The sequence below is a fragment of the Canis lupus genome, chromosome 25, assembly GCF_003254725.2.
Source record: "Canis lupus dingo isolate Sandy chromosome 25, ASM325472v2, whole genome shotgun sequence".
NCBI classification, from domain to species: Eukaryota; Metazoa; Chordata; class Mammalia; order Carnivora; family Canidae; genus Canis; species Canis lupus.
Window position 1 is genome coordinate 27099789 of NC_064267.1, and position 20656 is coordinate 27120444.

The 20656-nt window shown below is 40.8% G+C and overlaps 1 protein-coding gene and 1 long non-coding RNA gene across 3 annotated transcripts in view; one reads left to right on the top strand and one right to left on the bottom strand.

Moving 5' to 3' along the window:
- Positions 1-1564: 1564 nt before the first annotated feature.
- On the bottom strand, positions 1565-12669 carry LOC125753645 (uncharacterized). The gene is made up of 2 exons (XR_007405940.1): positions 12487-12669; positions 1565-1975 (listed from the first exon to the last, which is right to left on the bottom strand). It is a non-coding gene; the product is annotated as an uncharacterized LOC125753645 (long non-coding RNA).
- A 178-nt stretch (positions 12670-12847) lies between these two features.
- The window catches only part of PINX1 (PIN2 (TERF1) interacting telomerase inhibitor 1), a 92332-nt gene continuing 84523 nt past the window's right edge, over positions 12848-20656 (top strand). The window contains exons 1-2 of one of the 2 annotated variants that reach the window (XM_025462921.3): positions 12848-13029; positions 19627-19736. In XM_025462921.3, coding sequence (XP_025318706.1) covers positions 13011-13029; positions 19627-19736 — 129 coding nt within the window. In that variant the 5' untranslated portion in view covers positions 12848-13010. Of the gene's footprint in view, positions 13055-19626; positions 19737-20656 lie in introns of both variants that reach the window. The other variant, XM_049100974.1, reaches the window with a different exon arrangement.

A 20656-nucleotide genomic window follows, 5' to 3' on the forward strand; every position in this document is an offset into this window, starting at 1 on the left:
CCTGAGAAAAGTAGGCAGAAAAACCCCCAGAGCCTATGCAAGGCCAAGAATAACCTGTGTTTCCCGAGCAGGAAGAAGTCTGAACACATGGAGCATTAAATGGTATCCTCAGAAGTCTTCGCTCAGTTGTGGGACCAGATTACACCTAAACTAAAAGACCAGTGGGCACCCACCTAACAAAAATTAGGAGAAAGTCTCAAGAAGATCATATCGTTCCCCAAAAACCTAACCTGAGAACGAAATATGTAAAGGAATACGAATCCTCCAACAGCCAACATATGACACAGAATTTGTGTCATGACATAAAAACATTATCAGTTGTGTAAAGAAGCAAGAATATATGAACCATAACCAGGAGGAAATTTTAATTTGGAAGATCAAAAAATAACCATAACCTTACCAACAAGAAATAAGCTTAACGGTTCAGGTATTTTGACCTTTTAGGCTTTTATTTGGTACATATATTTCTTTTAAGATTTTATGTATGTAAAAAAAAAAAGATTTTATGTATGTATGTATGTATGTATTGGGGGGGAGAGAGAGAGAGAAAGAGAGAAGGAGAAGGAGGGAGGGAGAGAGGAAGGGATGGGGAGAGAGAATCTGAAGCAGACTCCACACTGAGTGCAGAACCCCATGCAGGGTTCGATGTCACAACCGTGAAACCATGACCTGAGGTGAAACCAAGAGTTGGGCACAATCAACTGAGCCACCCAGGTGCCCCTTGGTACATACTTTTTTTTTTTTAATAATAAATTTATTTTTTATTGGTGTTCAATTTGCCAACATACAGAATAACACCCAGTGCTCATCCCGTCAAGTGCCCCCCTCAGTGCCCGTCACCCAGTCACCCCCACCCCTCACCCTCCTCCCCTTCCACCAACCCTAGTTCGTTTCCCAGAGTTAGGAGTCTTCATGTTCTGTCTCCCTTTCTGATATTTCCTACCCATTTCTTCTCCCTTCCCTTCTATTCCCTCTCACTATTATTTATATTCCCCAAATGAATGAGACCATATAAGTTACATACTTTTTAAATTACTAAAATTACATGAACTATGGATGATCAGATGTAGGTACAACTTGGTTAAGTACTTCCCCATGTGTTTTGTTTCTTTCTTCTTCCCTCCCTTTCTTCCTCCCTCCCTTTCTTCCTTATTTCCTTCCTCCCTTTCTTCCTCCCTCTCTCTCTTCCTTCCTTCCTTCCTTCCTTCCTTTTTTTTTTTTTTTTTTTTTTTTTTGTGATAAGAACCAGCACTCATTTGGGTTACTTCAAATAATAGGAAGTATATTGTAAGGGGACCACCAGGTAATAAGGAATGAAGGGTCTCATCTAAATTGACCAAGGGAGAAAAAAAGACAAATAACTGGGCCTTGCAGGAAGTGAAGGGACGCGAATTGCTCAGAACCAGAGAAACTCCAGCACATCAGCCAGACCTGTGACTATTCCCTCCAATGCCCCACCTTAACAAGCTTTGCCCCTCATGATCTCAGTATTCCTTTTATACACCAACTTGCTGCTTCTGTTGTACAGAATGGTTTCTGGCCTGGATCATTCAAACCACCTGAGTTCAACCAAATTGAGAACACTTTACATTAAGAGTTTGAGAACAGAGATGACAATGACACCCATTCTCTTGGTTGTGATCCCATGACAAGGACCCTGGTTAGCATGGTTAGGACATTCTTCCCATTCCCTGCAGTTCAGGAAGCTATGGCGGAAAGCAGAGGCAGTATGGGTAAGCCTCCTCCAGTCAAAACTTGCCTGCACTGGATGAATATCCAAGAAAAAGTCAAATGTTGGCATATATATGTGACCATCATCTGAACAGAAAGGATACATGGACTACAGCAACATCCTTCATGATCACAGGGCTCAACTTCCAGCTCTTGGCCATCAAGACAGGGCCATCCACATCCAGCAAATTTGCTTTAGTAGAAGCAGGGAATTGTTTTTCATGGATCATTTCTCCATAAAATCCTGTAAAAGGAGTGAGAGTCTATTTACTATTGGATTTGTTACTCTATCTTATTTAGAGGTTGGTACAACATTACTTTCAAGTCCTTGTATTTATGTAAATGAAAACATCCCCAACATCTTATCTTAAACATTATCAGTGTTGTTTTTTGTCCCCAACAATCCATTATGAAACTTTTCAAGCATAAAGTAAAACTGGAAGAATCTTATAGTGAATATCCACCAAAGTTTTACTACACTTGTTCTATCACACATTCACACATCTATCCTCTCTCCGTCCATTAATCCCACGTATGTCAGGTGCATCTCAAAGTAAGTGGCAGGCATCAGAATATGTTCCCTTAAATAGTTCAGCACAAATTCTGTTACCTAAGTTTCAATGTCTGTTAACAGGTTTTTCCATGTCTACACAATAAAATGTAAAATCTTAAGAGTCCACCTCTGAGTTCCCCCAAAAGAGGCATTAAACCGCATAACCGAAATGGTGATCAAAATCTATCACACCATTATCACCCCTGAGAGTTTCCTTGTGCCTCTTCCCAATTTGTGCTCCACTCCCCAGAGACAACAGTTGTTCTGATTTTTTCACACCTGGATTTGTTTTGCTCTTCTAGAATTTCATGAGTGGAATCACAGAGTATATACTTCTTTCCCTGAGCATCATGTTTTCTTGATTAATTCAGGGGACAGCAAACTTTTTCCTAATATCTTTAGGTAGTAAATATTTTAGCCTTTGGGACCATACAGTCTCTTGAAGCTACTGAATTCTGCTGATGTAGCCAGAAAACAGCTCAACAAGAGTTATCATTAAGTGAGGGTGGCTGTTCCAATAAAACTCCATTTACAAACACAGGTAGCCAGCCCATAGGCCATGGTTTGTCAATCCCATTGAATGTTGTTGTATGTGTCAGTAGTTTCTTTTTCCCCACTGCTCAGTATCCCATTGCAGGAATGTGCCACTTTATTTATCCATCTGCCAGGTGCTGATCACTAGGACTGGTTCTAGTTTTTAATTATTATGAATAAAGCCTCTATGAACATTCTTGTGTGTTTTTGTAAAAAGTAAATACCTAGAAGTGGAATTGCTGGCTCATAGGGTAGGTTTATTTTTACCTTTATTCTAAATACATAAAAAAAATAAAACAAAATAGCTACCAGGTATCACTGTTACTTTCTTTCTTTTTTGCCAGAGAGAGATAATTATAACCATGTTCTGTAGAAATTTCTTCTCTCACTGAAACTTTTCTCTCCCTCTTGCCCTTTCCTTACTTTTTTTTTTTTAATTTATTTATTCATGAGAGACACAGAGAGTCAGAGACATAGGCAGAGGGAGAAGCAGGCTCCATGCAGGGAGCCCAGTGTGGGACTCGATCCTGGGCCTCCAGGACCATGCCCTGGGCTGAAGGCAGGTGCTAAACCGCTGAGCCATTCAGACATCCCCCTTTCCTTACTTCCAAAGGGCGGGCGGTCACCACAAACAGAACTTTTAAAACATTCTTTACCTCTATAATCTGGCTGCTTCTTCCTATTTCCTAGCTCAAACTGCCAAGAGGAAGACTGACTAGTTCAGCTCATCACCATCATCCCATGCTTGGCCAGCTTTTTATGGTGGTACGCACCAGTGGGTGTTTGTTTGTTATGGAGTGGCTACATACCTCATCCAATAAGTTCTAGCCTGGCAAAGTGGTTCAGAGATGAAAGATGGGGCTTCTATAAAGGAAACAACCCAGGGCTGCCACTCCTAGCTGAGCAATTTCCCATAGCAAGGATGGTAAATGTGGCTGGTGTCTTAACTGACATATAAATATAACAATTAATAAGTTCCCCTAAACTTACATTGTTCTCAATTTTTCATCTCACATCTTAGGCTGCAAGACACTTTGGAATACAAACATTTACATAAAATTGGTAACATTTCCTTCTGGACTCCCTAGAAACTATATTACTGGGTGTAAATATCTGACATCAACAATTTTCCCACTTTGGCATAAACATTACTTGCAGGGCTCAGTAAAACACACAGGGCTGGGATCCATCCTAGAGTTTCTGTTTCAGGAGGTCTAGTGTGGAGCATGAGAATTTGCATTTCTAACAAGTTCCCAGGTGATGCTGACATGGGAAGAGGATTTTTTCTCTCCTTCTGATGCTTTTATAGTACTCTGCGCCACTTTAAAATATTTAACACAATCTGGGATCCCTGAGTGGCTCAGCAGGTTTAGCACCTGCCTTTGGCCCGGGGCATGGTCCTGGAGTCCCAGGATCGGTTCCCAGGTAAGGCTCCCTGCATGGAGCCTGCTTCTTCCTCTGCCTGTGTCTCTGCCTCTCTTGCTCTCTCTCTGTGTCTCTCCTGAATAAATAAATAAAAATTAAATTAAAAAAATATTTAACACAATCTGCCTTGCCTGAGAATTAAGTTTGTCCATATTCATTTCCTCCCTAGAACAGGAGCTCCATAGGTTCTGTATTGTTTATTGTTCTGTACTGTATTGTTTATTTTTGTATGCTCTAAAGTGCTAAGCAAGAATAGTGTTAAAAACAAAAAAGCTTGTTATGTTGTTAATCTGCCACCTAATTTCCTTGTTATTGTCTTCTTGTGGTATTAATGCTGTCCCAAGTTCCCCCAATTTTATTTGCAGACACTTAAAACTAGTTGCCACTTAAATTTTGTTTGCTTGCTTCAATTTCTGATAAGGAATAGCTGTAATTTTACATGCCTGGATTTTACACCCCCTCTTGTCATTAAGTACCCTTGATTTACATTTCCCTTGGCATGGGTGATAGTGGAAGGAGGTTGTGAGTGAAGATAGGATGGCTTGGATTAACTTAAACAGTGCCAAAAAGGTCTAAGCTAAGACCTTAAAATTAAATTTTACCATTAGCATCCTTGAAATAAAAATGAGATATTTATAAAAGACTTCGAAAGTAGTAAAGCCCTCTCTAAATTATGGAATTTTAAAAATGATTTATTTATTTATATATTTATTTATTTGAGAGAGAGAAAGAGACAGAGAGAGAGACAGAGAAGCAGGCTCCCCACTGAGCAGAAAGCCTGCGGCAAGGCTCAATCCTAAGACCCTGAGATCATGACCTGAGCCAAAGGCAGATGCTTAACCAACTGAGCCATGTGTCACTGTGACACTGAGCAGGTGTCCCTAAATTATCAAACTTTTAATATGACACCCTAGGTCATATAATTTACAGAGGAGAGGAAAACATTTTGAAAGTAACTTGCCCAACACTATCCCTGTCACAGATCACAGAGATAAAACTCAAGACATACTTAGAACATTTGAACCAAAATGCAGAAACTAAAAAAATGGATAAATGGCACATTCAGACCAAAGTTAGGAGAGTCCCCATGAGTTTGTATTACAGGAACTGGAAAGGTTCCTTTGACTCAGATTTGCAGTATTTCCACACCCAACAGAATAAAGGCAAAATGTTTTGAATGAACTGACCCTAATTGCCTCAGAACATCTTTAAGTGGGAATCTTCCTCTCTGGTTTATTTCACCTGATCCTACAACCTCCTTCATCCAAGGTATGTTATCTAAAACAGGACCTACAATCCACTTCCTAGATTTGTTTTTGGTAGAAGGTCAATGCACCAAGGAAAGAACCTGTTTGCAATTATGTATATGAAATGCTCACTATCTTTAAAAAATAAAAAAAAAGATTTGAGAGAGAGAGAGAGAGAGCACATGCTCACAAGTGGTAGAGAGGCAGAGAGAGAAGGAAAGAGAGAATCTTCAGTAGACTCCCCAGTGAGCACGGAGCCCAATGAAAGGCTCAATCCCAGGGCCAAGAGATCATGACCTGAGCTGAAACCAACATTGGGCTGCTCAACTGATTGAGCTACCCAGGCACTCCACTTACCATCTTTTTTCACAAAGTTTTCCCAGCTTGATAGGATGAAGCTTGTCCTCTACTAGATTTCTCAAAAAAGGATCATGAGTTGTTGTATGTTTATTTTATTTTATTTTTTTTTGAGTTGTTGTATGTTTAAAACTGGTTTTCTACAGACTTGACACTTGATGGATAACGAGGCTGGATATAAAATTCTTGATTCATATTTTCTTTCGTTGAGTTTCTTAAAAATTGCTGCTCTGTGGTTGCCTTGCTTTCTACATTGACATTGAGAGGTCTGATGACCTAATTCTTTTGCCCTTATTAAAAAAAATTAATTATGTCCATTAATTAATGTTCAATAATTTTATATTATGTATATATTACATATTTATTATAATGTCCAATGATTTTATTATTTCACTTAGGGATTTTTCTCTGTAAGAAAATCTAATAGTTTTGCTAGAATATGTCTTGGAGTTGATTGTTGTAGCTCAATTTTCCCAAGTACTTGATGGACTTTTAAAATATGAAGAATCAGATCCTCTTTTATTTCTGGAGAGTTTTCTTGAGTAATAGTCTCTTCCATTTCAACAGTTATCTGGCACTGATTAAACTTTTTATTATTTCATTTTCACTCTCTCAGTTGTTTGCTTAGCTTTCTTCAATATCTCCTATTAACTTTTAATTTGAATATATTCCTTTGGACACCTTGTAATTTTGTCCTCATTTCTGATATGCTTTTGCTATTTTACTTCCATTTCCTTCCTGTGTTCAATCAATCTGCATTTAATTTCTTCCTGTTTTGTGTGTGTGTGTGTGTGTGCATTTCTGTTAGTCTGAATTTCTGACTCGTTTTGTCCCCTCCACATCACCAAGTAACTAATTTGATATGGAATTTTATCTACAGTTTTCTTCTTCTTTTTTTTTTTTCTATAGTTTTCTTCTGTTTTTGGTTGTTTTTGCAGGTGTAGATTTTCATCAGCTGAAATGTTTCCATTTTCACTTTCTGTTTTCTTCTTATAGAAGCCTCATATAGGGGCACCAGGGTGGTTCAGTGGTTGAGCACCTGCCTTTGGCTCGGGTCGTGATCCTGGGGTCCTGAGATCGAGGACCTCAGGATAATAATAATTACTATTATTCATGAATGAATAAATAAACAATAAAAATCTTTTTTTAAAAAAAGAAACCTTGTATAGATGAAGACTATTTTTGTTTATTAATTTCATGGACAGGCTCTTCATTAAGAGGTAGTTTTTTTTTTTAAGATTTTATTTTATTTTTGAGAGACACACACAGAGAGGCAGAGACATAGGCAGAGGGACAAACAGGATACCCGCGGAAAGCTTGATGTAAGACTTCTACTTCAAGAGCACTACCTGATCTGTGTGGCAAAGTGCCCTTTCGAATGGTGGTTCTCTTTTTAGGTGTGTGGAGTGGGAAATTGGAGAAAAAAATACCTGTTCCTTAATTCTTTCAAATTCTCTTTTATCTTGCAGGACTCTAAATTCCCTCCACTTACTCTTTTTTTTTTTTTTTAATCACCTAGTCTACAAAGAGACTTTCAGACACAATTAAATTGGTTCATTGCTACATAGAATCATCAGTATTCATACTTGATCTCTGGCTGCTTTCAACATTATTGACCACTTCATCATTCTCTTAAATATTTCCCCCCTGCTTTTCCTCTTACTTCTGACACAACACCTTCCATCTCTCCTAGGAGTCTTCCTTCTCTTCTCACCATTAAATGTTAGACTTCCTTAAAGCCCGGCCTTTTGCTGTTCTCATTCCATATTCCTTCTGGATGCACACTTCACTGTCCATGGCTTTATTTAATGTTGAATTTGCATGATTCTCAGCTTTTATCTCTAGCCCAAACTTGTCCCCTGAGCTCTAGACTCCTATGTCTAACTGATGATGCTCATACTCAAAGACATCTCAATCATATCATGTCTGAAACTTAGTTTGTTTTATCCCTTATGTCCAAATGCCACCATTTCAGTTACAGAAATTTTGAGATTCTTGACAACTTTCTTAACTCCCAAATATCCAGGTTATCATCAATTTCTATTGACCTTACCTTCTAAAAGTCTTTTGAATATAAAAAAACAACTAATCATCACTTTTACAACCACCTTCATTTTTCACCTTAACTACAATTGCCTGCTATTTGGATTCCCTATAAATATCTTTCCGCCTTCAATATGTTCTGTTCATACAACAAACCATAGGGAGCTTTTAGAAACTATAATGTGTATTACTCCCCTGCTTAAAAAGTTTTCAATGGCTTCCCATAGTTCTTGAGATAAAGATCCAAATCCTAATTATGATCCACAAGGCCTTATAAGAACTGGCCCCTTACTCAATTATGTGGCCTTACTTTCCCTTGCTCTGCATTCAGCCACATCAAGCCTTGGAATAGGCCATGGTTTAATTCACTTCTCACTTTCTTTCTTTTTTCCAAGGATGATGGTATATAATATCACTTTATTTCACAGGGCAGAGGTTATATAACTGGACACTACATGAAGCATTAGAAGCCAACTGATACATATGTTCAGGGCAGGCCGCAGAGATGTTCCTCTTCTTCTAGAAGTGCTGTTTTTTATTGTGGCTTATGGCAACCATGCAACATGCAGAGGATGACCCTGGAGGCCACATGGGGCAAGCTGTTTTGTCCTAACTCTCCTCCTCCAAATATACATTCTTTAGCCAGTCAGGGACTTTTATAAAAAGCCTTGTGGTTTTCATGAAAACAAAACAAAACAAAACAAAAAAAAACTACTACGCATTATAGCTTTTGCCCCAAATCACCACAAAACTTGAACTATTAAAGGGTTAAATAACCCTTTAAAAGCCGACAGAAGAAAGGAACCTATTGTGAAACTGTCCCTTGAATATTATTTCCTCACAGTTAGACATGGTGAGAAAGCACATTCTTCTGGATTAATAATGAAGGTTTACAAAGCAGAGAAAAGCTGTGTGGGCTTTGCCTGGCTGGCTCTCCCCTCAGGAGCCCTAAACATCATCTTCTGTTGCTTTTCCTGATATGAGAGGCTTTTCACATCTTGGAGAGCCCGATGTCATAGGTGACCATGTTGAAGTTGTCCCAGGGTAAGAGTTTCTTCTCCAGGCGGTTATAATCAAGCATGCTGCTGTACTTGTAGCGGTTCTTGAATGGGATGGTCAGGGCCTTGCTGTGCCCCATGCCTGTGTCATAGACAAAGCTGATGGTGGCATCAGGTGATAAGTAGCTGCTGACAGTGTACAAGTAGCCACAGATGAGGAAGGCATTGGTTATTGACTGCTCATGGATATTAGTCTCTCAGGTTTGTTCAAGTTCCAGACTCTCTGGGTTCAGTTTGGAGAGGATAATGGCACCTTTGGCTTCCTGGCCACTGTACACTTCTCACTTCCTTGTGGAAGCTTTCTTGAATTTTCCTAAATCCCCTCTTATATTCTATCCTAGCTTCATGTCTTTCTCTTTCCAGTATTTATCTCAGGTCTAGTTTTATATTTATGTATGTAGTTATTTGATTCATGTCTATCTTCTCTGCAAACACAAAAGGGTAAGGGTCATGACTGTTTTTGTTCACCTTTGTAACTCAAGCAGAAAGCACAATGTCTGAAACAAACATTTGTTGAAATAATCATTCTAACTTTTACTTCCTTTAAAATTATAACAGTGCTTTATTGAATACTGTATTGAATGCTTTCTATGTGCCAGATGCCATTTTAAGCACTTGACATATATCAAATCATCTCATTATTCCTCTTAATAGAGGAATGGGGAGGTAATGTAATCTGCTCAGAGACACAGCAGGTTACCAGCTAGTGACAGAACTAAGATTTGAACCCAGGAAGTCTGGCTTCAGAATCCAACTTCTTAAATATTATGATATTATATTCTTTTTAATGCTCATATCACTGACTTATGCTTTTCTTTTCTTTTCTTTTTAGGTTTTTTATTTATTCATGAAATACACAGAGAGAAAGGCAGAGACACAGGCAGAGGGAGAAGCAGGCTCCATGCAAGGAGCCTGATGTGGGACTCGATCCCGGGACTCCAGGATCATGCCCTGAGCCAAAGGCAGATGCTTAACAGCTGAGCCACCCAGGCGTCCCAAGTTATGCTTTTCTGATTAGAGTAATTTTATGAGAGTCTTTCAGACCTGGAATAATCTCAGTGATCATCCTTTTTTCATAGATTGGATCAGTGATATCAAAAGAAGTGAAATATTTGCCCTCCCCACCTGACTTGCCCAAGATCACACTGTAAGCTGGTAGTAGAATTTAGACTCTGTCATGTTTTCTGCTTTTTTCCTTCCCTTATATCAGCCTGGTGCCTCTTAGGAATGAGCTAAGATTAACTGGAAAGATTCAGTTCTATTTTATAGACAAAAATTTTAGTGATATACCTGACATATAGTATACAGATGTAGTACAACGTGTGAGAATTCTTTTTTGCAACTGTACAGAATGTGTAACTAGCTTTTATAATTGTGTGTGTGTGTGGAGTGGGGCAGCGGGGGTGGGTGCTGATTGTGATTCGCTAGAGCTAAAGAAACAGGGAATATAAAAAATAGTGAAAGGGGTTATAGGAGAAAGGAGAGAAAATGAGTGGGAAAAATCAGAGAGGGTGACAAAACATGAGAGACTCCTAACTCTAGGAAATGAACAAGGTGTAGCCAAAGGGGAGGTAGGTTGGGGGATGGGGTGACTGGGTGACAGGCACTGTGGGGGGCACTTGACGATGAGCACTGGGTTTTATACTATATGTTGGCAAATCGAACTTCAATAAAAAATATACATTAAAAAAAGCTAAAGAATTAACAATCATCTGTCTCTTATCTTGGTCTTTGATTGCCTGAAGGAAAGGACTAGGATGGATCCAGGTTCAGTTCTTTAAAGTATATTGAAAGTGTTTGTCACCTTTACCTAAAGGTGTTTTTCATCAAGTACTTTGCTTGAACAGAAGAAAAAAAATATACTTTAACCCTGAGTTCATTTATACCTTTGGTTGTTTGATGGCCTGTGCACAAAGTAAGGTCTGTGGATCATCAGCACCCACATTCTTGGAAGGTTGTTAGATATGCAGAATTTCTGGCCCTATCCCAGACCTGTTGAACCAGAAACTGCATTTTAATAAGATCCTCAGATGATTCACATGCACATTAAAGGTTGAGAAGTACTGCTCTTAGAGGGTCTGCCAAGAAAGAGACTGAAGAATAAGACTGTCTTATACTGAATCACCTTACTTTTACAAGCATAATATTCACTCTCAGCTGACAATTTAAAACATATAAATAGGATTCTATATATTATTTTTTTAAATTCCAAACTTGACAATAGTTTTTTCAATAGATAATCCTCATTGATATTTCACAAACACAAGAAATGCTGGAATTGGAACAAACCTTGGAATCCATTAGTCTATCCTGCCTTCACTCAAATGGATAATACCTTCTATAGGATTCCTTTGTGGCCTCTGACTGAACATTTCTTGGAAAGGCAGAATCTCACCAGATCACAAGGCATAACCATTCCTTGCCATTCACTGCTACACTTAACAATCTTAGTTTAGTTTTGACCACCTATCGCCCGGACCACGGAAACAGTGTTAAAAAGTTGTCTCAATCTTTCTAATTATCCAAGAGACAGAACCATCTTCTGCAGTCACATACCAACATCTGTGGTGCTTGAAAATTCTGACTTCCTTATCAATTCACTACTGTTCACTCTTATGTAACTACCTTCTGTTTTCTCCGGTCTCATCAAACAGATAAGCTAATTACCCAAAGACTTGGGTAATCCTGCCTTTCGAATTTTGTGCAAGTCCAACTCCCCACTTAAATCCTGTTCTCCGTGTCACAACTTACGGGGTCCCAGACTTAGCTATAAAAATTCCATTAATTTTGCATCTCCTCACTCCCCTCAGCTCCTGGATATTCACTGATAGAGGTAACTATTCTTTTGTGTTTCTTTTTTCTGATTTTTATGAAACTAGAGAAGTTAACCCTGTTTGTCAAGACTCCTAGTTAAAGGGCAGATTCATCTAGAACAGGAGTCTAGTCCTTCATACAGCTTCTCATGGCACCTGGCTGCTCTCTTTATGTTCTACTTAGGAGGGGAAAGCCTTCTTTATTTTATTTTTATTTATTCATGATAGACATAGAGAGAGGAGGGGTGGGCAGAGACACAGGCAGAGGGAGAAGCAGGCTCCGTGCGGGGAGCCAGACGCGGGACTCGATCTCCAGGACTCCAGGATCGCGCCCTGGGCCAAAGGCAGGCGCCGAACCGCTGAGCCATCCCCGAAAGCCTTCTATCTATACCATCACCTGAAGTTCCGCGGGAGGGCCACCTGTGCAAAAACACATCCTTCCTAACTGCCTAAGAGTCTCATCGCCAGAATCTCATTGGCGCTCCCCTGGAGACTGAGACACTGCAGGTAAAAGTCACAGACGGCTGCAGAGCCCCTATCATCTTCAAATTATTTTGCTAGGTATTGGTGTGGATACAGACAGAATTATGATAAAGGCAAAGCTCAGAGCAACTTAGTCTTGCTGAAGACATCATGTTACAAAGAGACAAAAATTTTGGCCACATTTAGTTCTCCCCCTAAGTTGGGATCCCATAGATAGGTGCTTAGGTATCTGCTTTACCTACCTACCCCAGAGGGTAGAAGTAGGACATTATGAAAAGACACCGTAGTGCAAGGTCTTCCCCTCCAGGTGAGTTTCTCAAACTCCTCAAATGCACGGACCGCCCTAACTTCTGTTGTTTACGTATTTCTTGTGAGCTAACAGAGGGCAGGGATCATGTTTATTTCCAGAAAGCACCGTGCTTGGCATTTAGTAATCAACAGAGAACGGCACAGGTAACCCTCCGGGCGCTCGCCCCGGGGCACTCACGGCCAAGCCGCACAGGACCCCCGCCCCGCCCCGCCCCGCCGCCCTCCGACCCGCGCCCCAGAGCGGCTGCGCTCGCGCACCTCCCCAACTCCTTCGCCCCGCCCACTCGCCGCCACGTGGTCGAGGGCCGGTCGCACCTCGACTACGTCACCAGTACGCGCCCGGCCGCCGCGGTCCACCTGGTCTGCCGGCCCCGCGCTTCTCGCTTCTCCGCGAGCCGGCTGCTCGGTAGCCGCCACCGCTCAGGTCCGGAGGCTCGCGGCGTTCCAGGCTGTCGACATGTCGATGCTGGCTGAGCGTGAGTGGAGGGCGCGAGGCTGAAGGTTCCAGGCGACGCCCCCGGGGCGGGCTGAGGGGCGCGGGGATGCGGGTCGCCGGCGCGCGGCGGGGCGGGAGGACGCCCCCTCGGGGGGTGGGGGGCGGGGGGACGGGGAAGCCCAGGTCGGCTCGGCTCGCCCCGCCTGCCGCGGAGATTTCCAACGCAGCCTTCCCGGGAAGTTAGCTACCGGTCGGCTAGTGAAAGAGACCGAGTGTCCACGTGGGACTCCTGTCCTTGCGCTCAGATCGGGCACGCGCGCGCGGTGGGTCGACCGGGAGCCCGGACGCCGGCCGAGCAAACCCTGAGCTGTTCTCTCACTTCTCCGGGCCTCAGCTGCTTCTGCTTACGAAGAGGCGGTTGTGGGGGGTCCCCGGGTGGCGCAGCGGTTTGGCGCCGCCTTCGGCCCAAGGCGCGATCCTGGAGACCCGGGATCGAGTCCCGCGTCGGGCTCCCTGCGTGGAGCCTGCTTCTCCCTCTGCCTGTGTCTCTGCCTCTCTCTATCATGAATAAATAAATAAATAATCTTTTTTAAAAAAAGCAGGCGGTTGGGCCAGCAGAATCTCTTCAGGCCGTGAAATCCTGCTCTCGAAGACATCAAACGCAAGAAGTTAGCCTTTTTTTTTTTTTCTTTTTTCTTTTTTTTTAAGAGGATGCAGGACCAACGAGTGATTCTGAGTAAGACTGGCCGTTCGGACTTAGCTGGAATTGTTAACATTCTTGCACGACAGAAGTGTTGGCTGCAACGCCGCAGCTCGCTTCAGTTTGACTGTTGTCTTCACTTCGTGAAGTTCCTGAATTCATTCTCTCTCTCTCTCTCTCTATATCTCTCTCTCTCTCTCTCTCTGAGAGGCTGTTTGACTTTTTCGGGACGTATCTAACTAAAAGTTGCCTGTCACCAGATGGCAGTCGAGCTTTGCTCAAGAAAAGCCAGCCCATCACTTTTTTTCAAAGTGCGTAATGGGCAATGAACAGAAACAGCTTGTTTAACAGACCAACAGCAATCACACAGGGGTTCAATGAAATAAATGCTGTCAGCATCCTCTTATCTAAGAAAGTGGAAGAATGGGAGCCCAAAACACAAGGAGGAAGGCACCGTTCCCTTTTTACAGCAGTTGAAATCCAGGTTCAGAAGAAAATAATTTGTCCCGAGTCTTTGAGCTAGAAAGTGACAAATTTGATCTAGTTATCTCTGTGTCTTTACCTTTTTTTTTGGTCACTGGGCCAGCGGTTTATTGTTTTAAAACAGAGACTTCTGGAAAAGAATATGTTTTAGACGGACTCGGCGCTGTTTCTTCATTTGTGGAACTAGGGCTGCTAGGATCTTTTCTGGTTTTAATATTCTCTGATATATGATTATTTCAGCATACACATTGGCCCTGGCTCTGCTGTTCATTTTTGTCTCTTCCATGATCAGTTTCTTCCAGGATATTAAAAAACTTCTTTATTATCTTCATTACTAGATTGGCTTTTAAAAAAAATCCGTGAGATAGTGAACATGAAATGTTTCAAAATATGAAATGCTTATTATAAAGGTGTGAAATGCTGTTTGTAGGCATCAGTAATTCAAATTGCATGATTTCAAGGGAATATTTTCAGTTCCTCTCTCCGCACTGTGACTCCAAATTTTCAAATCTTCGCCATGACAATATATGATATTTTGTGTTGTCTTTTAAAATAACTTGCTGTTTGTCTTTGGCATCCCTTGTGATTAGATGTTCTTATTTTAATAAGACTGGTGTTCTTGGGGCACCTGGGTGACTCAGTCGGCTAAGCGGCTGCCTTTGGCTCAAGTCATTATTCCAGGGTCCTGTTGTTTGAGCCCTGCTGGGCTCCTTGCTCAGTGGGGAGTTGGCTTCTCCTCTCTGCCACTCCCCCTGCTTGTGCTCTTTTCGCGCTCTCTCGCTCTTTCAAATAAATAAAATCTTAAAAAAATACTAAACAAAAGATTGGTGTTCTTAATTTATTTTAGTTTTTTAAAGATTTATTTATTCGGCAGAGAGAGAGAGCATGCGAGCACGAACAAGCGAGGTAGGGGTTGGAGGGCAAAGGGGGAGGGAGAAAATCTCAAGCTGACTCCCTGCTGAGTGTGGAGTGCAAATCTCGAATCCTGAGATCATAACCTGAGCCAAAACCAACTGATGCTCAACCAACTGAGCCACCCAGGTGCCCCAGGATTGCTGTTCTTATTTTAGAAATAAGAAAATAGGAGCAAAGAAAAATGCTAGTCTCATAATTTCACTTCCTAGCAATTATTTTTTTCTTCTAGTTTATAAAATTGGGGTAATTCTGTAGGTACAGTCTCCCCCCACTTAACATTAGTGAACATTTTCAATTCATTAAACATGCTGTTTCCTCTGTTTTCCTTTGCCATGTTGACTATATTTTGTTTTATTTTCGCCATAGGCACTTATCCTGTTTTTAAAATCGAATAGTTCTCTTTTGGTGTCTCAAAAATATTTTTTATTAGTATTTCCGTAATTATCAAGTGTTATTTTATTGAGTCTCCCTTATGTAAGACAAGGAATCTAGCTTAGATAAACCTCCCCCTATGTAAGACAAGAATTTACTCACTTCCCAGTCATTACGTTATTTGGAATTTTAGACACGGATTTTTATCAAGTTACTACTTTTTTCATAGATTCTTTTCTTTTTAAGACCATTTTTGGATACTTCCAATCATGTTTGTAGTCAAATCACACTATAATTAATGGATTATAATAATGCTCATTGCATTAAGATTTTGTACTGCAGTTTCCTTTAGTTTGATTATTGTCTTGAATTTTTAAATAGGAATACATGGTACATGGATGGTATATTTTGAGCTCTTGAATATCTCAAGACAAAAAGACAAAACTGTTCCTGGCTTTTAGGACTCCACATACCTTTCAGAGTAAGCTGAATCCTGGCATAAACCAGGTGGTATTAGGCATGGAGTGATTGAAAAATGAAATCTCTTACAGCTCTTGTAAGGAGGGTTGTTTATTGGGGTTACCCCAAAAGTGTCCTGATGGAACCATCTACAGTTAGGTCTCCGCATAGGGGGAGTCCCTGCTAGAGAATAAATACATCATCCCAAGTAGTGATTCTGCAAATTCAGGGTACTCTCCCCTGAGGCCCACGTCTGTCACTTATACTGCTGTTCCACATAGTGTCAGGCATCCCAAGACCACCCCAGATTCAGTGATTTGCTCAGATTCAGGACATATGACTCAGCAGAAAGTTGTACTCATGGCTAAGATTTATTACAGCTACAGGATGCAGAACAAAATCAGCAAGTGGAAAAGATACATGGAGCAAAGTCCAAGGCAAACCAGACACAAGCTTCCAGAGTCTTCTCGGTGAAGTCAGATAGGACATTCTTCATTACCCCAGTACAAGTTGTGACAACACTTGTGAAGTGTTGCAAACCAGGGAAGTTTGTTAGGGACTGCTGTTATGTTTACTGGAGGCTGGTCTTTAGGCAGGCTCTGCTTGGCATATACCAAAATTCCTGACTCCCAGAAGGAAAACCGAATATTCAGTATAAACCATATTGTTTATATAAACAGGCATAGTGAACCCTTCATCAATTCTGAGAATGCTAGGAACCTTCCTGAAACCCAAGTTCCCAGCCAAGTTGCTAACCTTGTAAGCAAGCCTTCCGAACACTAGCAGGGAGGCCTGCAATGCTCCATTCTGCACATAGGGTTAGCAAAGCTGAATAACTGGAATAAGAATAACAACACATTATGTAAATGTTGATCCAATCTGCACAGACCAGTGACAGTCTTTTTCTTGCCAGGATTTCTCAAACCTGGAAACTTCTACAGCATAGAGCCAGAAAGTGTTTCAGGAAAGTAAGGTTCTGATTAAATAAATTTGGGAAACATGGCATGCCTACTTGCCCTAGGAGGATCTACATGTCTGAGTAGTAAAGATTCTGGGAAAGTCTCTAATATGGAATACTATTAAATTTCATTTCACCCATTGTTGCCCTTTTTTATTTAAAGGGAGGGCACCGCTCCCCCTCCATTTAACATCCTTATTGAGGAAGCCCTATCCTACCCCATTGGTTGAGGATATCTGACATTTCTGCCGGAACTGACCTTGGGGGTCTTTTGTATAAGCACTATTTATTATCTGCTGCGTACACATATGTAACATAAACTGTTAGAGTTTTTATTGCAAGGGGTGGCCTCATTCATTCTCAGAAATGTTTAAGCCCTATTCAGAACCCCCTGGCAAGCACTACTTACTGTATGGAGGCATGAATTCTGATATACCAGTAAGCAGCCTTATGGAGAGAACACTGGTTAACGAGGCTTTGATCTAGTATGTTGTTTATTAGCAGAGGGAGCGTTAAGCTGTATATTTGCTAAGATAGTAAAGTAGTAACTTAGGGATGCCTGGGGGGCTCCGCGGTTGAAAGTCTGCCTCTGCTCACAGGATCCAGGATCAAATCCCACATTGGGCTCCCTTTGGGGGGCTTGCTTCTTCTGCCTGTGTCTCTGCCTCCCTGTCTGTATCTCTCATGAATAAATAAATAAATAAATAAATAAATAAATAAATGTTAACCAAAAAAAGTAACTTAGCCATGGTTAGCACTTTTGGGTCACATTTTTCCTGCAAAACTGTAGATTTGAGCCCAACTTGTTTTGCTTTATAAGTAGCCTTTTTCTGCATGCTTGTAAAAGGTTTACTTATTTTTGCTAGGATGTATGTAGTTTGGGTCTCTTTATTGATTTTACGTGGAGTAAAATTAGCCCTCTGACTGGAAGTTGTGTTATTTTTACATTATGTTGTGAAGGTGTGAGGGTGATCTGGCTGTGACATCTGTTACTCCATTGATTGCCAGGGTTGATTGGGCTGATCTAGGCGGGAGTCCCCTTCCTCACTGCTCCATGTTTGCCTCTCCTGAAACTGCATGCTAGGTTGAAGAGGACGACCTTCCTCAATACAGGAGGGATAAGGAGGACCTTTCTTTGGTCAAGGGTATATGAATGGCTACGCTTCCCCGCTAGAACCTTTAAACAAGCTTTCAAGGTCCATTTGTAGGAGGATGTAGGGTAGTCCAGCTTCTAAGATTCCAGACACATCTAAGTGAGGTGCTGTATGTATCAGCTACCTTTCTTTCTTTTTTTTTTTTTTTAATTTTTATTTATTTATTTATGATAGTCACAGAGAGAGAGAGAGAGAGAGGCAGAGACATAGGCAGAGGGAGAAGCAGGCTCCGTGCACCGGGAGCCCGACGTGGGATTTGATCCCGGGTCTCCAGGATCGCGCCCTGGGCCAAAGGCAGGCGCTAAACCGCTGCGCCACCCAGGGATCCCCTCAGCTACCTTTCTTAAAGAAAGAAGGGAGGGGAGGAGGGAGGATGAAATTACAAGACTGTTGTTGATAGTGAGACACTGCGCTTTGGTTGTTGCAGTAGGTGAATAATAATGAGGACCTCCAAATTTCTTACTTGGCCATAATTAACTTTGAGGCTTTGTGTTCTTGTTCTATGAACTTTTGAGGTTCTGTATCTCTGGTCATTTTCCTTGAAACTACAGTTATAAATTTGAGTTCCTAATGGTCAGTTATTGATATGCATTTAAAAAATACTTAATATGAAGGAATTCAAAGCAGTTCCCTTAATTATTTTCCTTCCTTCCTTTCTTCTTTTTTCATTTCTTCTGTTTCTAACTCAGTCATACCTCCATTTACATGTTTACTGAGTACCTGCTATGGGCACAGTATTTTCTGTTTCTTGAGGCATAAAAAAGAAAAACACACAAATATGAGCCATAAGGAAATGATGGTCTAATAGAAAACAGAAGAGATGGATATAAAAGCCACAATACAAAGAATGTGAGTTAAATGCCAGAAAAGCAGCAGATAATTTTTTCTGGAAGTTCAGAGAAAGGGGCATGTGGCTTTAGGGCATTTTAGTGACGAGGGATGGTATCACAAGTGTCTGTCGATCACAGATAGGGAGGGTATAGTTGGCTCTCCTCAAGATCATAATGACTGTGGATTAAGAATATAAGCTTTGACGTCATTTGAACCTTGCTTTGTATGGAGGCTCCGAGTTTTGCTTGGGGGCATTAGACACATTTCTTTAAATCTCAGATTTTTCTTGTCTGAAAAATGGAGATCAGGATGTCCATCCTCATTGGGTTACTGCAAATTGAGTACAACGTATGGATAGCATTTGGTATGTGACGTATGGGAAGGAAAGCTGTAGTCTCTGCTGTTGCTACTGGTGATGGTGACGCCTGTGTTGACAGGTGCTTTCAATTTCTACCTTTAGTTGAGTGTGGAAGGCCAGGTGATGGTAGATCATTTATTTTTGTTTGTCACATATGGAGGGAACATTGTTATTCTTATCTTAGGCCAATTTGTATATTGAGAATATACAGTTGGGAAAGCCAGGGTAAGTGATCCAGTCTTATGATATTTCATCAAATGTTGAATCCAGTATCTGTATGTAATAAAACATATTGTTTGTCACATTTTTTGCAAGTATATGTGTACATATTAGGTCTCCTGTATATTTGTGTAGTATTTTCCAGGTTTGAAAGATGAGTTGCCGATGAGATACTTTGTTATTTACAGGTCGGAGGAAGCAGAAGTGGGCTGTGGATCCAAGAAACACTGCGTGGAGCAATGATGATTCCAAGTTTGGCCAGAGGATGCTAGAAAAAATGGGGTGGTCTAAAGGAAAGGTATGTTGGAGAAGAGCAAAAGAAATTGGAGCAAAAAAAAGAGGCAAATCAGGAGGAGGACACATCTTTCTTTGGAGACTGGGAGAAATTTGTATTTTAGATAAATAAGTTATTTTGGAGAAATAACTGAATTTAATGATAAAGTTAGAATTGAACAGGAAAGTCAATTCTCTTTATCATTTAAACTGCCGTGATTGGCATCTTTCATAAATTGTACCTATTAATTAGCTGCACTTAGAATCATACTTAACCTTCAGTGTTTTATGTTGCTAAGAGTAATTTTGTTCCCCTTTACAGCTTAGAATACACATTTTCTTGTTTTCCTCACACTCCATTTATTCTTGACTGAAATATGATTTCTACTGTTATCTTTGTGTTTAAATGGTTCCTTTGAAGGACTTTACTGATCTTGTTGACAAATCCAGTAGCTCCTCTTTTTGTTCTCATGTTATTCAGTCCCTTAGCAGATTGGACATAATTGACTACTCTACTCTTGAAATACTTCTGTCTTGGCTTCCGCAATACTGCCCTCCCATCTGTTTTTTCCTTTTGCCTCACTGGCCACTCCTGAATGTGTTGTTGGCTCTTCCTCCTCCAGGCTTTTGAGCTTTGGAGCTCCTCAGGGTTCAGCCTGGGCTTTTTTTGTGGTCTGCTCAGGTGAGCACTTTCATTCCATACCATGCTTTGAATTTTCTAAATTCTGAGAGCTGTCCCTTTTCTTTTTCTTTTTTTTTTCTTTCTTTCTTTTCTTTCTTTTCTTTTCTTTTCTTTTCTTTTCTTTTCTTTTTCTTTTCTTTTTTCTTTTCTTTCTTTTCTTTTCTTTTCTTTTCTTTTCTTTTCTTTTTTCTTTTTTTTCTGTCCCTTTTCTATACGTGGTCCAGATCTGTCCTCTGAGTTTCACATTTGTAAATTCACCAGCC